The sequence below is a fragment of the Anguilla anguilla genome, chromosome 5 (assembly GCF_013347855.1).
Source record: "Anguilla anguilla isolate fAngAng1 chromosome 5, fAngAng1.pri, whole genome shotgun sequence".
NCBI lineage: Eukaryota > Metazoa > Chordata > Actinopteri > Anguilliformes > Anguillidae > Anguilla > Anguilla anguilla.
In genome coordinates, this window is record NC_049205.1 from 6242896 (window position 1) to 6260850 (window position 17955).

General features: G+C 45.7%; 1 protein-coding gene across 1 annotated transcript; it reads right to left on the minus strand.

Annotated features, from left to right (window-relative positions):
* Nucleotides 1–528: 528 nt before the first annotated feature.
* Nucleotides 529–14149, minus strand: LOC118226747 (elongation of very long chain fatty acids protein 6). The gene is made up of 4 exons (XM_035416584.1): nt 13761–14149; nt 3449–3580; nt 2923–3074; nt 529–2005 (listed from the first exon to the last, which is right to left on the minus strand). The coding sequence occupies exons 1-4, from the start codon at nt 13841–13843 to the stop codon at nt 1572–1574; spliced, it is 801 nt and encodes a 266-aa protein (XP_035272475.1). The 5' UTR covers nt 13844–14149; the 3' UTR covers nt 529–1571.
* Nucleotides 14150–17955: the final 3806 nt, after the last annotated feature.

The window sequence follows — 17955 nt, forward strand, 5'->3', positions numbered from 1 at the left end:
GAAAAATCAGTGTTGGCTCTCTTTTAATGGTACAACCCCCCTCCACCCAGGGTGTTTCATAAACCCCTGAATTGGCTCCTTAAAAGTGAATGGCTAACAGTTATTTGTTTAAAAAAATAAAAAAAGATATTTCACTTAAGCATCTAAAAGCTTGTGAGTTGTGTCTATATGCGGAAAGGCTATAAGGCAATTAATATTCGACCCTCTGGGACTGAAACATTTGAGTTGTTTGTACTGTGCAAAAAATAATAGTGACAGTGCTACGCAGCTGTCTTTAGCTGAGGCCACATTCCTTATGAACGGGGATACAGCTTGCACATACTCTGTGTCACTTCAGTGAACATATGTTTGTAACTCACGATAACCTGGCAGCAAGCTCAAATGTTGGTAGCTCAGGTAAGACTCTTCCAATGACTCAAAATTCCCTGCCTGCTTCCGCATTGGCTTATGGGAGAAATTCTTAAACGAAGAAAGAGATGACGAGGCCTAAGAGTGTAACAGTGTAATGGAAAATACATGCAACAGAGCGAAGACTTCACTCACTTTTAATACACAAATCACCCATCCACAGACCTTAATAACAGATTCAGTCAGGTTAAGACAGCATGACAGAGACAGAATTATGTTAACAGTAACACCTAGACAAGACATTCACCAATGTAAAGGGCCTATTCTGTCTAAACACAGTCTGCTTTGTCTTTAACTGAGGGGTATATGCATATATTTGTTGCACATGATCAGTTTGGCTGCGTCAAATCAAATGAAAATGCTTACAATTACTCTACAGTATTTCTATTGCAAAATTCAAGGATTTCACAAAAACCTTTATTGACAATTTTTCAGGCAGCTTATTTCTGAATTAATAATCTTATAATTGACTTCAGTATAAAATTAACTTAATTTCTTTAAAACTTGGAATATACAAACCAGTCTATTAGGGAAATAATATTCCAAGCAATTTCACAAAAATGCTAAATCCAAGCCCTTTTAAGTTCCCGTGGAAACCCTGTTAAGACAAAGAGCGTGCTGATTGGACAGAATAGGCACCTCCTCCCTTTCCTCTTCATTCCGTCATTAACACACTTCCTCGTATTCATTCCCTTCACACACTCTCGGCTCGCAGCTGTCCGCTGCTTTTATCAACATGAGGTTGGCATGACGACTAACGAGGGGAGATGCAATTGGCTAGGGGGGGAACGCTGTAAACGTAACACAGTGGGTGGAGACTTGGGTGTTGGCATGGTAACGGCTCACTGATTGTGGCCCTCTTTGGGAAAAAAAAACAGCTTGTGCTCATGCTCGTTCCGGTACAGACGGCATGACCCCTGTTTTGGCTACCTCCAACCGCCTCTGCCCCCCCCCCCCACCCCACCCCCACTCAACCCCACCCAACCCGGCACCACTATCCTCCCCTCCCCTCCACCTTCTGCTTCCCATCATAGGCTATAGAACCAGAGGCTCAATCCGTCTTGGACCCCACCAATCACGGCCTCCCCTTCACACCCAGCCCCGCCTCCTCCCCCCCCCCCCCCCCCCCCCCCCCCCCCGGCCCGCCTCGGCCCCGCCCACCATTACAGGCCCTTCCTCTCGGCGGCCTGCCGGGCCTTGCGCACGTAGGCCTCGCGGAAGAACTGGCAGAAGAGCACGAAGTAGCTGAGGTACATGAGCGAGGACCAGACGATGTTCTGCACGTGCGACGGGCACTCCTGGCCCTGCTGCATCCAGGAGAAGACCAGGCCGTTCACCAGGCAGCCCACCGCCATCTGGGCGATCTGCGTGGCCGTCACGAACATGGCGAACTTGCGCGACACGCGGAAGCCCGCCGCCCGCAGGGCGTAGTAGGAGTACATGACCGCGTGCACCAGGTAGTTCATGGTCATGAACCAGCCGCCCCCGGCGACCATGTCCTTGTAGGAGTACCAGGAGTAGAGCAGGACCGTGATGTGGTGGTACCAGTGCAGGAAGATGAGCTTCTGTTTCCTCAGGACGATGAACAGCGTGTCTCCTGCCAGGGAAAGGGGGGGACAGTGACCGGTCAGAGGGAGTTCTCCAAACTTATATATCCTCCTGACATCCGGTATTTCATTTCATAAAGTCTTTGGTCTTAATCTCAAGAAGCATATATTCTGCTATGCTGAAACCTACACTTCAAGGGATATTCAATAAAAATAAAATAAATAATATTTGAAAATATTTCCAAGACACTTTATGTCCGAAAAAAAAAAGAATTTAAATAAGTAAACACACGTTTTCTACCAGGGCTCAGGAGGATATATATGTGTGTATGTATGTTATGATATGTGAGAACATGGAGGCGGGGATTATGAAAACTCCGCCTAGCCCAACTGTGATGCAACAATGGAGAAGTCCACAGTGGGGTTCTGCCCAAGGCAGGAGACTGGGCGGAGTTAACACGGCTCTGTATGACAAAGGGATCGTCTTGGACAGGCACTGTGGGGGTGTGGCCGGCCAGGCCTGTGACGGTGGGCGTGGCTTATGGGGGTGGGGGGGCGTGTGTTCAGTGCAGTCTGGGCAAACACAAAGAGCCCACAGGGGCAGAAATGAAAGAGCAAAGCTCTGAGACGTGACAGTGGCTACAGATCCAGAACCAAACCCAGTCAGGCACATTGGAGAGAGTGAGTGAAAGAGGGAGAAAGAGAGAGAGAGAAAGAGAAAATCCAGATCTACTTTTTAGTGACCCATTGCCTCTAGCCTCTTTTTAATCATTCAACGGAATATTAACACAATTAAAACAAGTAACAAGGTTCCAATCAAAGTGTCACAACCAGTCACTCAAACCGACACCGATCCGGTTAAAAATACCGGTCCTCATATCCACCGTATCCCCGCCCCGTGAGTGGCTCAGGAGAGGGGCGAATCAGAGCGCGTCGCGGGGGGACGCGTTCGGCTGGACGGACTCACCCAGCTCCGGGGCCTTGCTGAGCACGAAGGCGTAGGCCCAGAATTTGCTGACGGGCCCGTTGTAGAAGCTCTGGTCGCAGACAGACTGCTTCAGCCCTTTGGTCATCAGGATGAACACCATGTACCCTCCGGTGCGAATGGCGCCGAATATGCTGCGAGCGGGAGGAAGAGATTTCAGAGCAGCAAGCCACGTTCATCGAATAAACCGTCCAATGGGTGACAGTGCTTTCAGTAAGCGCTGGATCTCCAGGGAAACTGATTAACTGCTCACTGCATCTAACCAATCAGTTCACTCATCATAAAACAATCATAAGTGTTTTAATACATGCAATTATTTCAGTACACAAAAAATATACACTCTCCATAGACAAAGACACTTGTAAAACATGTCAGTTACACTAATCTTGTGGTTCTTCGAGGCTTGCATATCAATTGCAGATATGAATTCCTTTATTCCCTCGCCTGTCCTGAGGGACGCTGACCTGTCCTCAGGTAACAGTACAGGACGAGAGCAGGTGAGCCTTACCTGAAGACGGCGAGGGAGAGGGACCAGAGCACCAGGGGCTTCCGCAGCTCAAACTTCTCCCTCTGCTTCATCAGCCTCCGGCCCCCCAGAATGCAGGCCGCGTACAGGGCCGAGTAGAGGAAGGACTTCTTCCTGGAGGACAGACGAAAGCGTGCCCATGTGACGGCTCCTCGACCAATCGCGTGCGCCTTTAACAGTTCCGACACCTCTGGGGAATTTTACCACCACCCCTGTGACCTACTGGGACTGCAGCGCTTCCCCATTAAGGGTTGAGACACCACGTGGTGTCTGTCTCTAAAATGTATAAACCTATCAAATGTTTTCTTCCATAGCAAAAAAAAAGACCTGATTGGCTCAGCTCAGTAAGTTACTCATGAATCATGATGGCTGTTCTCCTTTGGGTTTGATATTGCCCCACTCTCTCTATCTATCTATCTAAGCACATTTCCTAACATGGGATATAAACCGAAATGGTTCCTTATAAACAGGTTGAGAAGCTACAGGTTCTTTGGACTGTGAATGCTTCTGAGTCCTGGCTTCCCTTAAGTGTTGGAGCTACTTTCATTTTAAATGTCCGTTTTAAAATGGCCTTCATTTGGACTCAAAGTGTTAAAAAAGGGGATTTGCTCCTAAGATTCTGCTGCCCGCCCGTTACACACGTCTGGGTGGGTCTCCAATCCTTTTCAGAGCACAGCAGGACTCCTTGTTATTTTAAGGGATGGATGGTATTCACTGGGGGGTGGTGGGGGGGGGGGGGGTGGGTGGTCAGGGGGGGTTGGCTGTCCTGCCTCCCGGCAAGGACAAACAGACAAAGGGAAAAGACAACATCCCAAACAGAGAGAGAGAGGGAGGGAGGGAGAGAGAGGGAAGGAGAGAGAGAGCGAAAGAGAGGGAAAGAGGGAGAGAAGGGGTATGGGGGGGTGGACCCTCCACTGTTGTTTCCATAACGCTTCTTCAGCCAATGAGCCGGGCTCCCTAAATCGCCCAGGTGCCCCACCGATTAGGAGGGTACCTTAGTGCAAGGACAGAAAAAAAAATCCAACAATGACGCGGCATTTCAACCGCCAAACTGAGATCAGAAGGCGGTGTTTTGGCGTACTGCACATTGATTGTTGAGAAAGCATTGATTTTGATTAGATAAACCGCTGTACTCCTGCACTTTACTGACAGTGTTAAGCTAAACACTGGCCCCTGAACACCTGTTTGTGAAGAACACTGTTTAAAGATACAATGACTGAGTGTTAAAAGGCAGTTTGCCCTGGTCTGTTGAGTGAGGAGACAGAGCAGGAGGCTTTTACACAGACAGGTAGGTATCTAACAGCCTGGACAGTGGCTGAGGACACTGAGGATATCCCATCACCTGGAGGCCAGGCGCCCCTTCAGGTGAGGGACTTGGGAACAGAAGGAGCATTTTTCACAGATGTAGCTCACGCTTGTTCACTAACAGGCAGGCCCGCATGTAAAGAAGGTTTCAGGGGCCCCTGTTACTCGATAGGCCCCTAGAGAGGACAGCGATATTGGTAAGGTGCGTGTGTGCGTTTCATGTAAATAATCCAACCTCTCCCCCGAAATTACAACCGTCACCACCGCTTTTGTCAGGAAATAAAGCGATGCAGGAGAAAGAGGAGGAAGAGGGGAAAGGAGGCGCAGGAAAGAGGGGAAAGGGAAAAGCCTCACGCTGTTCGCTTCGAACTCCCGGAGCCTGTCGCTGATTGGCTGAAACGGAATGTGGCGGGAACAGCCGCTCCCTCTCGCGGACGAGGCCGACCGCCCCCCCCCCCCGTGTGGCGGGTAGAGAGGTGGGGCCAGAGGATGGCAAAATCTCAGTTTTTCATTGCTTGCAGTTTAAAAAAAAAAAAAAATTTTAAGCTGCCAGCGTAACCTGCCCGAGCAGATATTTATGAAGCCCGTGGGAGCAAAATCGCCCCGGGCGATGACACTCAGCCCTTTCAAGAATGCGCGCCCCCTCTCCGCGCGGCATGACCGCCAACTTCCCTTCCGCGAAAAAAAAAAACGTTTCATTTCAAATTCCAAATCCCAGTCTGGCCCCCGGGGGAACCTCATTCAGACGCCACGCACCTTGGGGCAGCGACACGCTGTAAAAAAAACTGTCCGTATTCACTCAGCAATATTTCGCACTGACAGACGCTCCGTAGAAGGGGGAGAGAAAAAGCCGTCGCACATCCTGGAGAGACTATCTGACAGGTGATTGGCGGGGCGGGGAAACCTTCACTCTGTGATACTGATCGAGTGATTAATAAACAGACAAGGGAGAGGGAGAAGGAACACATTCCAACATGAGCAAGAAAAAAAACAAACAAAAAAAAAATCTGTTTTAGCCATTTTGTTCAGGACAGGGTAAAGCAAAAACAGGCTTTTCTTTTACACCTTCAGCTGTTGTGAATGTACAGTAACTACAGTAACCCGCACCTCAGTTCCGCAGACTGACAGATCTTTCTTTCTGTACCTGTCAGTCTGCCCGCTTGGCTCCTAACAAAAGTTGGCCTCTGTAGAAAGCGCGTGATTTCGATACAAGTAACAACGTGAAACTGTACTGTGAACCTGTCCTTTGGACTCCTGGCGTTGTCTTGTCAACCTCTCCCAAATCTAACAAGCCCCTGTCTGGTGCGGGCGTGTATTAGACCTAGGTGTCGACCTGTTAAAACTTATTAAACCATCACCCCACGTAGGGAGCACACAGCATGTCACTGTCATTGTGAAACAGGCCGTCGTTGTGAAATGCAGAACTGCTGTTCATTCGTCTCCAGATCCACAGGTCTCGCAGGTCTGGGATGATAATCCTTTTTAGTGGATTTTCAGCATCTAAAGTTCAAGGATCTTGCTTTGACGCGAGTCCAAAGGCGTTCGCGGCATTGGTGTCCAAACGCATTAACGCACTGTGAGAATATTACACTTGCTGTGCAGGAGAAGAGCATAGCATTCAGCCTGCGAATGCACAATGTTTGTTCATTCTAATTTGTGTGTCATGCTACATGTACTAATAGCACTTCATAATCCCTATGAGTCCTGAGGGGTCTCATAATAGCCGTCCTCTCGATCCAATCAGGGCAAAATAAAGTGTCACAGAAACCTGAGGTTCATATAAACATGCTTTCAACTACATGAGCGATGATAACAGCAACTTTATTGTCTATGAAGGTTTTGGGGAACAAGCACCGGGGTTTCTTCGCGGCAGGGGGGGTGGGGGGGGACTTCCGCTGGGGTTAGAGCGCGGTAGTCACATTCCATTAGACTCAGCAGTGTGTTTTTCGCGGTGCGCCTACGGTTAGCCGTGACCCACTTCCTGCCATGCAGGAAACTAGCTTGGGGGAGGGGGGGGGGGGGATTTCTACAGCATCGCTCGCTGATGGCCAGGGTGGAAATTTTGCCTGTACCCTTACAGGTGCATAAAGCACGGGGGGGGGGGGGGGAGCGGGGCGATGGTCAGATCAAGCCTCTACGGAGCCTAGCAGGAATCAGGTTGAACACGGCAAAGTTATGAAATACATGCCTTAGAGGGGCTACGTGCTAAGCATTTACATTTTTTATTATTCAGATTATTATTATTAAGGAACTTACAATAGAGAAGGGGAGGAGGGGGAGGGGCGCTGCGCTGTTAAATTGACCGTCGGCTTTTAACTGGGAAATGGAGTTCACATGTTCGGCATCTCCCTGGGAATGTCAGAGAGGTCACTGAGGTCACGCCAGGCCACGCCCCCCCCCCGCATGCAGTCGCAACGAGGGCAACGCCCCCTGGGCAGGGGGATGAGCGGAGAGAGACAGAGAGAGAGAGAGAGAGCGATGACGAAGCAAATGCGCTTCTCATGTCTGTTATGAGCAGTCCGGTGGCCAGGCTGCTGGGCCGGTCCTGTCTGAATTCTCCAGAGCAAGTGGAGAATGAGTCACAGCCTGGCGGTTAGGTTGAGTCGCTAAGAAGCGTCCTGCACGTCCTGCAAGCCACAGTTGCCAAGCGCCTCTTATTTATCTTAGAGAGCTGCTTATTGGCTGTGGTCTGGAGTTCAGCCGTTCTTATTGGCTGCCCAGTGAATTATGACTCTCATTATTGGCTGTTTTGCTGTTCTGTGGAGTTTGGAGCTCCACAGAACATTCCAAGAGACCATGGCGTCACTGCCCAGATACACAAACATTCCCTTTTGCAAAAACCTCTGAAGACATTTAGCCTATTTCCACCATCAATGAAAACACTTTCAAAAATGTGTTTACTTCATACAGTCTAGGAGGAAATGTATAACACAATTTCAAAGGTGTACTAGTTCACTTCATTATTTAAAAAAAAATCAAAAGCCCTTGCTATATTTATTTATTTATTTATTTAGGATCCCCATTAGCAATACATAGTTTGCAGCTAATCTTCCTGGAGTCCGAACTATGCTATAGCTGGACACACTTGCTATAAGGTATAAAGGGTCAAACCTTAAAGAGGACAGACATGAGTCCGAATCGGCTATGGAACTTCACCTCTGCTTGCAGACGCAGCACAGAAATCAGTGGCGTGAGGAACACCCCTGGATTGGGTGAAGGGTGGACCACGCACTGGCCAATCACAGCGCTCTACACTCTTGCTTTAAATAAACAGTTGCATCACAAGTATCCTTACTCTCCTGCTCAAACTCTGAGCTCATGAGTCTGGCTGCTCATTAATGCTGACGTTTAATGACAGGTTTGTCCACCTGCGTGTGCCATCTTTGGAACTAAAGTGCAGGCAGTTTTTTTTTCTTCTTGTAAACCGGTCACAGATGAATATTTCAGACTGTGGGGAGAGGGGAAAAAAAGCCAGCGGCAAGTGTACATGAAACGGAGTCATTAGCCAACAACCGCATCTGCATACAAATGCCACACCGCTGCTTCTGCTCCTGATAAAGTAGTCCTCATAAAAAATAAATAAATACATTTTTTTTAAATGGCCGACTTGCGGTTGAGTTTTATTATTTTGCTGCTGCGTTGCACTCTTTCCAGCCCAGCAGCTGAAAGGAAAGTCATAAAGAAGAGCTGCAGACGGCGTTCAGCTTTACAAAACGCCATGCTCAGCACAGCCGCCAGCACCAGGAAGAGAAAAGCACCTCCTCTGATTGGCTGGCGGACTGAGAAACAGTTTGTCTCTGATTGGCTGAAGAAGTACTCACTGTTTTTAGCTGCCCTTCGGCTATTAGCATTTAGCACAACTCACTACCCCAGGAGACGCTTTCGCTGTGTGAAACTCCCACCTGAAACGCGCTTCCTGGCGCTGAAGAATGACGCAATCGCGCGCTTCGAAGAATCGCCGAGCCACAGTGCGGTTAAGCGCGTCCGTTCATCTTCCCAGCATGCTCGGGGGCAGGCGATCACACCACTGCGTCGCAGTCTAAGTATTCTGCCAACACCCAGCCCGAAAAAAAAAGGCAGCATTTCCCACCTCCCGGAAGGAAAAATAACAGACACTGGATGAAAGGCGTGCTGTGTACTGCCGCACTCCCGCCAAAAAGGTGAAACCCCAAGCCAGACAGACAGACTGGGAAGTGGCAAACCAATCCAAAATGACGAGCGGCTTTTTTCAGAAAAGGCAGTCTTGGTCTGCCGAAGGACGACTTCTTTAGGTTCAGCAGACCTACGTCCAGAGCATTTGCACGTTTTACCATTAACCCAGTGATGATGTCCATTCAAAGGCCTGCAGTGGACTAGTACCACAGATATGCAACCTGCAGCTGCTAAATACACCCGGCTTTTTGTATGATACTGGACAGCATTTTGTATCTGAACTTTTTTAGTTGGAAAGAAACAGCAATAAAACCTAAACATGCTATGGACTAAATAAGACGGCTCTGACTGAATCGCTACTGACATTCTAATATACATTACATATACGTGTGAAAACCTACCCACACCCACATATCTCTCCCTCTCTCTCTCTCTCTCCTCTCTCTCCTGATCTCTCTGTCTCTTTCTCTTCCTCCCTCTTTTCCTCCCCCCTCTCTCTCTGTCACACACATGCACACACGCACACACACATGCATACACATATGCGCATGCATACACACACACAGACACACACACACACACATGCACACACGCATACGTGCGCGCACAGCCGAGAGGGAGGGCCATGCCTGAATGACACTGGGGTGTCAGAATGTGTAATGAGTCACAACGTCGGCAGAGCGCTGAAGGAAACGTCCTCTCTCCTCCAAACAACACTTTCACTGGAACACACACACACACGCACACACACACACACTTATGCATGCACGTCCAGCTCACCCCACATTACACACCCTACTCAGGCCTACACGTCAGGCACACTATTTCAGGAAATGAGTGTGTTCACAATTGTGAATGAATCCTCCAGCGTTGTGTCACTTTCTCCATCCCATTATCACAGCACAGAAAGACACAGCAGATACTTATTTTTAGCCAGGCATTGTAGATTCTGGCAAGCAATGTCTGGCTAATGAAATGGAACAAGGGGTCAGTATGGCTTTCTGACAAGAATCTGTAGTGACATTATTTAGTAGGGGTGTCATTAACCATTTAAACATTTGGGGAAGATGTATGCTTTTCCCCCAAATGATTTAAACATTAATTTACACATTATTAAAAGGATTTTTAAAAATGTTAATTTTTTATTTCTACCCCAGCCACTCTTAAACATAGTCATTCAGCATTATCTTTCTTCTTTAAAGCCCATAAGCTCTTTGATTCTGTGGATCTTTGCATTTTAATACGCATTTGGAAATTTTCTGGACTTTTTTCCTTCTGTATGATTTATTTATTTGCAAAAACGGTTGTGAATGCACGGAACAGCTTGCCAGGCCACGTATTACAGGCACAGACCCTCAGGGTGTTCAAATACAGAAACTCCAGTTTTTAGGTAAATGGTGCTACGTACTGTACTCTCTAGTGTGTACTGTAGGTATAGGATGTTCTAATGTACTAGAGTGGCCTGTTCTCCTCATTATGTACTCACATGTTCTTATGTTCTTGATGGGCTGAATGGCCTGTTCTCCTCATTATGTATTCATATGTTCGTATGTTCTAGATGGGCTGAATGGCCTGTTCTCCTCATTATGTATTCATATGTTCGTATGTTCTAGATGGGCTGAATGGCCTGTTCTCCTCATTATGTATTCATATGTTCTTATGTTCTAGATGGGCTGAATGGCCTGTTCTCCTCATTATGTATTCATATGTTCTTATGTTCTAGATGGGCTGAATGGCCTGTTCTCCTCATTATGTATTCATATGTTCTTGATGGGCTGAATGGCCTGTTCACCTCATTATGTATTCGTAGGCTCTTATGTTCTCGATGGGCTGAATGGCCTGTTCACCTCATTATGTATTCATATGGTCTTATGTTCTAGATGGGCTGAATGGCCTGTTCACCTCATTACGTATTCTCATGCTCTTTCCTGATGGGCTGAATGGCCTGTTCTCCTCATTACGTATTCTCATGTTCTTGTTGTTGCAGCACGATAACAGAAAGGCCGCTGTTCTGTTTTAGCGCGCAGGGCGTGTTAAAGACAGCTGTTCCGCCGTCTCTCGCCTCCCAGTGCGCCAACCGTCCGCGCCGGTGGAATGCGCAACAGATGCGGCCGGACTGCAGGCGGCCCGGCCCATCGGACGGACGCACAGAGCGCGACACGGTTTCGGGCTGCCGCAGATCGTGTAGACCCAGCAGATACAATGCTCTGTACGCAGAACAGTGGGCCTCTGTCCTCCCTACTGAAGCTGAAACCATAGAATCCCGTTGCGTCTCCGGAGTCATTCATTAAAGGGGCGCCATCGAGTGCCATACCGTGGCACTGAATGACCCGCCCTCATTCGTGCAGCGCTGCAAATGCCTGGTACCGACCAGAACGTCCCACTGCTGTTAGGAGGCAAAGAGGACGGAAGAAATGCAGGCGCTGAACATCTGTGCGGCCTACAGAATCTGTGGGGTCGGCATTGTTGACCCAGCCCCTCCCTCCCCGAGTAACACAAAAGAGCCAATCACAGACCATCCTCAAGGACACCTGGCTGTGTGTCACTGCGCTACGCACTTGTGCCTTAACGTTATCTCCCACTCAAGAGCCTCCATATTTTGTCATGTGTAAAACTGACAACTGAAAACAATTTCAGTCTTTGGAACTCAGTATCACTGACCAGCTTCTTGGCAGTGTTGCACATATACAGCAGCTAGTCTGATTGGCCAGAATCAGGTCACCACTTCTGTCCAATGGGAACATAGGAGCTAGTGGGGGGACAGGAGAACAATCCCGACATTATAGTAAAACTGTGTATGTGCGTGTGGGTGCATGCAAGCATGAGAGAGAGAATGTGTGCACATGTGTGTGTAACAGTGTGTGTGTATGTGTGTAACAGTGTGTGTATGTGTGTAACAGTGTGTATTTATGTGTGTGTACCAGTGTCTGTGTGTGTGCATGTGTGTGTATGTCTGTGTTTGTGCATGTGTGTAACAGTGTGTGTGTTTGTGTGTGTGTGTGTAACAGTGTGTGTATGTGTGTGTATCAGTGTGTATGTGTAACAGTGTGTGTGTGTGTCTGTGTGTGTGTATCAGTGTGTGTCTGTGTGTATGTGTAACAGTGTGTGTGTTTTCAGGCTGGGTACTACGGGCCATCTCTCCCCAGCAGAGACATCACAGGCCCAGGCTGCCTCTAAAGTGCTGAGTCAGCAGCAGGCAACAGAGGCCAAGTGTGTTTTTGAAGATCCTTCAAATAACAAGGGGATGAGCTGCAGTGCACAGCATCACCATTAGGTTCAGACTGTGGGGAAATGTTCATCTTTCCTCATAGATTGTTTACCAATCACCTGGTCAACCACCTTATCACTTCACTGACTAATGGAGCGGCCTTTGTATCATGCCAGTTTTGCAATAAGTGTTGCATGTACGCACAAGGGGTCGGATGTACTTGTGGTAGCTGTAGTCTACAACTGGACACAATTAGCATTGCAGCTTCAATAGAGTCATATCTTTATTGTGTGAAACATTTTGCATTGGGATAGAAATCCCACTTTTAGATCTATGCCTTAGCTGATATCCACAACTATTGTGCCATTTTAACAGGGCAAGCATCCCGTTTTGGATTAAGGCGACAAGAACATGTTGCATAAATATGTTGTGGCTGACCTCAAGATCTGCCAAGCTGTGATCAAGCATTTCCTCCAGTTTTCTGGACAATATGTCAAAGACAATTGGTATCGGTTTGTACCGTGTAGCCCTAAGTATATTTGTGTCAACCATAACTGAGGGTGACAAAAATTAAATACTTGTGATTACTAGTTGCTACAGTCAGGCTGTAGGCTTACTAGGCTATGTGCTACATGAGAACAGGTTTCTTTTAGCACGGTTATAGTTTTGGGCAGCGGCCGCACAGCTTCCAAGCTGTGAAATATTTGTAGAGATACTTGAAAATCCCTAGCAGACGTGCGCTATGGCAAAGTTGTACTTTCGATGCGCGCGCTTAAATACCCTACATCACCATGCTTCCAAATACCTGCGCACAGACGCTCTCTAGTGTAAATGTTTGAGTGCTGGCTTATTTATTCATTTATTTATTGCTGTACGTTACATGGCGGTTAGTAGCCTAAGTATACTGCAGGAAGCATTCGGATTCAAACTAGGCTATTACGGTCTAACATTGGTAAAGGACGCGTAATCGGTGCCTGAAATAAGATTATGATAATGAGCAAGTAGGAGGCGCTCTCTGCATCCCTATCCGCCAGTAATTACAGATCTGGAGATCGCTATTTGGTCCAACAGAGATGGACCGGCACAAAGCACATGTGTACCTATCAGAACGTGTCATTTTACATTTAAAGCGAATAATATGCGATGATTACGGTTTATGTCTCGCCTCTCAATGACACGTATTAACATTCTGTCGGCGTAACTAGTGGATGTGAAGATACTGCACACAACAGTGGCATAACACAAGCTAAAATCAGATTAATTGCTGGGAACCTGACTATCCATAACATCAATGAATTAATCGTACACGCACGCTTCTCTCTAACCTAAAGACAATGTATATTACTGAAATAAAGAAAAGCAAGGACGGTGTATTCGAAGATGCGAATACACCACGTTGCAAATGCAAAATAATAACATGTAGGCTACGAACAGTGCATTTTGCACGCATATACATAACCAGCCTGCGTAGGACACATATGTGTACATATTATATTCTAACGCTACCCACCATTGTCTTTTCAATTGCTGTTGTTACAAACTGTAACTTAATGTTAGAAATCACAACACCATGCATTATATACACTTGATCCCGACTGCGCTAATCATTTATGACGGCACGGTACATACCAGTTTTCCTGCATCCATTGGATGGCTTCGTTCTCGTTGAACTGCCTTTCAAATTCGTATTCTTGCAGAGCGAGGACTGACATGTTAATAAATTAATCTTACCGTCCAGGGATACCGAGGCAAAACAAGGATTTTGTGTCAAATCGAACGCCCCTTGTTTTATCTCTGACCGCGCATCGCTCTCGCTCCAGGAAAAAGCTAGCGCTATTGCTATCGAACGTTAGCTCGCGTTAAAACCTCCAGTCCAGACCGGACTCCAGCAGGCATACGCCCTCCCCGTCAGTGAGGCGGGGTCTAGATGCTAAAGTCAAAAGCCGCGGATCCTTCTAGCTTTGCCAGCACAGTAGATGTCGTTAATGCGGATTGATTCTCCGGCTTTTGTCAACGTGCCGGCTGGCCTAGCGACTGGTGTAAGGTCCAGCTGAGCTCAGATAACCGGGTTTCATTGAAATACGAATACTGGGATTTGACCTTCAAGAAATGTGTTGTAAGGAAAAAGAAAGGAACAGTCAGATGTGCTAGTAGGCTACTACTAAATGTACAAAAATAACTAATCACATGCGATTTAAAAAAATCTCCACCGATTCATTGAGGGCAGCTGTGTCGAACTGAACAGGTTATGCAAATGTATATTGTTTTATAATTGTATATTGCCATTTAATGTATATTGCCATAAAGCATATTACTGATAACAATCAAATAGCCCGCATTTTAAATAATTGTCCAGAGATCCGGACTAAGTGACCAAGTAATAGCTCATTATAAATCTGTTAACCAACTGGATCTGAAACCAGAACCTGCTGTGGATCACCAGAACAAAGATTCAGAACTAGAACCGAGTCTGAGAAACAGGTCAGCCTGGCCGTATGCACTTAATGCTATGAACAGTTGCACTACTTCATATTTTTCCGGTGTTTGATTCCATTTACGATGACTGTGTGTGTAAGTTTTCATCCATTTTTCCTGCCAGTTTTGAATGCAGAAAAAACGGTGACCCGTTCCGCCATGTAGAATCACCTCTGGTGGGGTGTCACAATCCCCATCGTGACGTGCGCTCAGCCACCAGTTCATATCTGTCAACTGTCTGCCAGCTGCCACTTACCACCCCCCCCCCCCCCCCCCCCTCAATTTTGGGCTTTGACCTTGATGTTCTGAAGCCAGTTGGTTTGTATTGCACAATGGCTAGTGAACTGGACTTGTAACTCAGAGGTTCCTGGTTTGATTCCCAGACAATGCACCCATGTTGCATCTGGTGTCCTTGCACAAGGTGCCTCAGTCTGAACTTTTTGGCATGATATTTAGTTATAAGAATGGATGAAATGAGAATGAAAGTCCATTTAGATAAGAGTGTCTGCTACATACAAACGGGTGACAAATTAAAGGAAAGACCTGAATAAATGAGTGGAGAAACATAACGAATGCAGTTGCAGGTGTACTGCATTATACCGTTTAACAATTAACATCCCAATTTCTATCCTGATGGGAATAGTCTCTTCCAGGATGACAATGCCATGGTTTTTGAAGCATATAAACATTTCCATAATTTAGGTGATTGCAAAATGCTGTATGCAAATGTATGGATTAATTAATTCATTTTAACATATGAAAAAAAAATTTATTTTTTCATTTTACACTAACCAGGGAGGGAGTGATTCAGGTAGTGGGGGAAATTCTCATCGCTCACCAGGGACCCCTGCTGGTCAGTTGGGCACCAACAGTACATTTTCTCAAGCTGTACCAGAGTCATCAGCTTCCAGCTCTCGTCTGTACTAGCTGAACTCGTCCACTTGTACGTTATCAAAAGGAAGAAGGATAACATTTTCCAGTGGAGAGTATGCCTTTGCCTACACTTTCCCAGACTGCTAGGCAAGGCTACAGCAATGAGGATGGCTTGTGAGTACTGTTGGGAGAGAGAAATAGGAAACAATATGGAAAAATGGAATTTGGACAAGACAGGCAGCATTCATGGATGCAGGTGTTGTACTATCACCAGGCAAAATAAAGCACAGACTTTTACTGCTATAGCATTATACCTTGCTTTGTGGTTAGCAATATTGGTGCTGTGCATTTTAGAGTGCATTAATATAGCCTAGCCTCGTGGAGCTAGTTGTCAGATCAGTTCAAGCTTAATCAGGGAGAAATATTTCCATGAATAAAAAAAGAGCCAGAACTGAATAATGGAGAAGGAGTCTTTATTCCCATGTCTTCTCTGTCATATTACCATTAGTGAAATTGTTTTGTGTTATGCATTTATTTGTTAACTCAGAGGGTTGAGGAAGGTTTTTGAGTTATGTTCAGGAGCTAGCATTAAGGATAATGTGGAAGTTAGTTTCCGTTTTGGGTAGCCAAAAATGTTCACTTCCTGGAAGCATTTCTTAATAAAATCATTTTTAATTTAGAAAAATGAAAAAAAAGAGTATTTAATAGGTTATAGGGTTTGGGGTAGGAACACAGTACATGTTAGAGTTGAAGTAAGATTATGGTTATATTTAGGATCTAGGGGAAGGGGTAATGCAAGGGTCAGTCACTGATTTTGAATGATCAATTTTTTTCATTTTTTGGATGTAAGACATTTGCTCTATGCATGGTGATTTTTCTAGTGATATATTTTTCTGAATAAATGACTTAAAACATATTTACTTGTGGTTCCTTTCTTGCGTGAAGGATATATACATTTTCTATTCATCATTAATAAAAATAAAAAAATCACAAATTAAAAATGAGCCCATTGGCAAGAATTCAAGTTTAGGGTTTTGAATTATTGTTTGGTTTAGGAATATGGTTAGGATTAGGGTTTAGGGTCATGGTAGGACTTATGGTTAAGGGTAAGAGTTAGGGTTAGGTTAGAAAAAAAATTTTCTTTCCCAAGTTGCCCCTTATGAAAAGTTTTGCACTGGCCATTCTCATTTCCTATCCATAGGAATGGTAAAATAAAGCATTTAGGATCTTTGCATTCTTTTCACTAAAGTGATGATATTTGGTAGATACATTCACACTCAAGACGCCATCTCTGAATTGTTTATCCAAACAAAATATTTTGTTGTGCTTTAGTGGCACTTTGACCCTGTAAATTACAGCTATGTTTTTATTCAGTAACATGCAATGGTACAGTTTTGAGTTTCCAGCGACACCAGGGAACAGTGTGTGGAAAATGTCCAGACAATATCTCTGCACAGCCACTGAAAGAGAACAGACATGAGAAAATATGCATTTATTTTAAAAACTTGAAATAAGATCCCTTTACTTGGTGCTCTCAGCCTTGTTCACATTTCAAAAACCAGATTATTTCAGAAACAAAAGAAATCGTGAGCAAGTCAGTTCGGGTTTTGTTGAATACTGTTGATGATGGTGAATTTAACATGATCTTTGAACCTGTGGTTCACCTTTGTCACTTCACTGTTATGAAACAGAGTTATTACTTTTTTTTGTTTTGTTAGGGGACATACAGGTAATTGCTCGCTACATTTTTCAAAAAAACATAATTTGTAAGGGGTGGCATGGTCCAACGAATAGTTCTGTCGCCTCACAGCAAGACGATTCTGGGTACGAATCCAATCCGGAACCTTTCTGTGTGGAGTTCTGAGTTTCGTGATCTGTGTTTCAGGGTTTGTTTCCTCCAGGTACTCCGGTTTCCTCCCACAGTGCAAGGGCATGCAGATTTGGCTAACTGGAGACTCTAAATTGGCCATAGGCATAAGTGCCCTGCGATGTATTGGTGACCTGCCCATGGTGAATTCCAGCCTCTCACCTGTCCAGTAATAAGCAAGTTAGATAATGCATGGATGGATTATTTGTAGGCGGGGAGGTGGTCATGAATATTACGTTGAGTTTTGAGGCCATGAGGTTCCCAGAGGGTGTGGCTAAATGTGTCACTCACTGTGACTGCGGTCTTTGCCACACCCCATTTGACATCGGTCTGATAAAGTGCAATATTGAAGTTCTCCAGCAGAGGTCTCTCCATCACTTCAGGAGATGGCAAAAAGTTTTGCAATGTCATTCATATGGGGACAAAATATTGGGAAACAGAAAATTAAGAATTTTATTTTAATTATAAGATTGGAATCAGAACATTGTTATTTAACAGAACCACTGACATTATAATTGCTTGACTTTTGTTTTATATTTACATTTTTATTTATTCTTTAATTAACCAGGAAAGTCCCATTGAGATACAACACACAAATGCGCACAATAA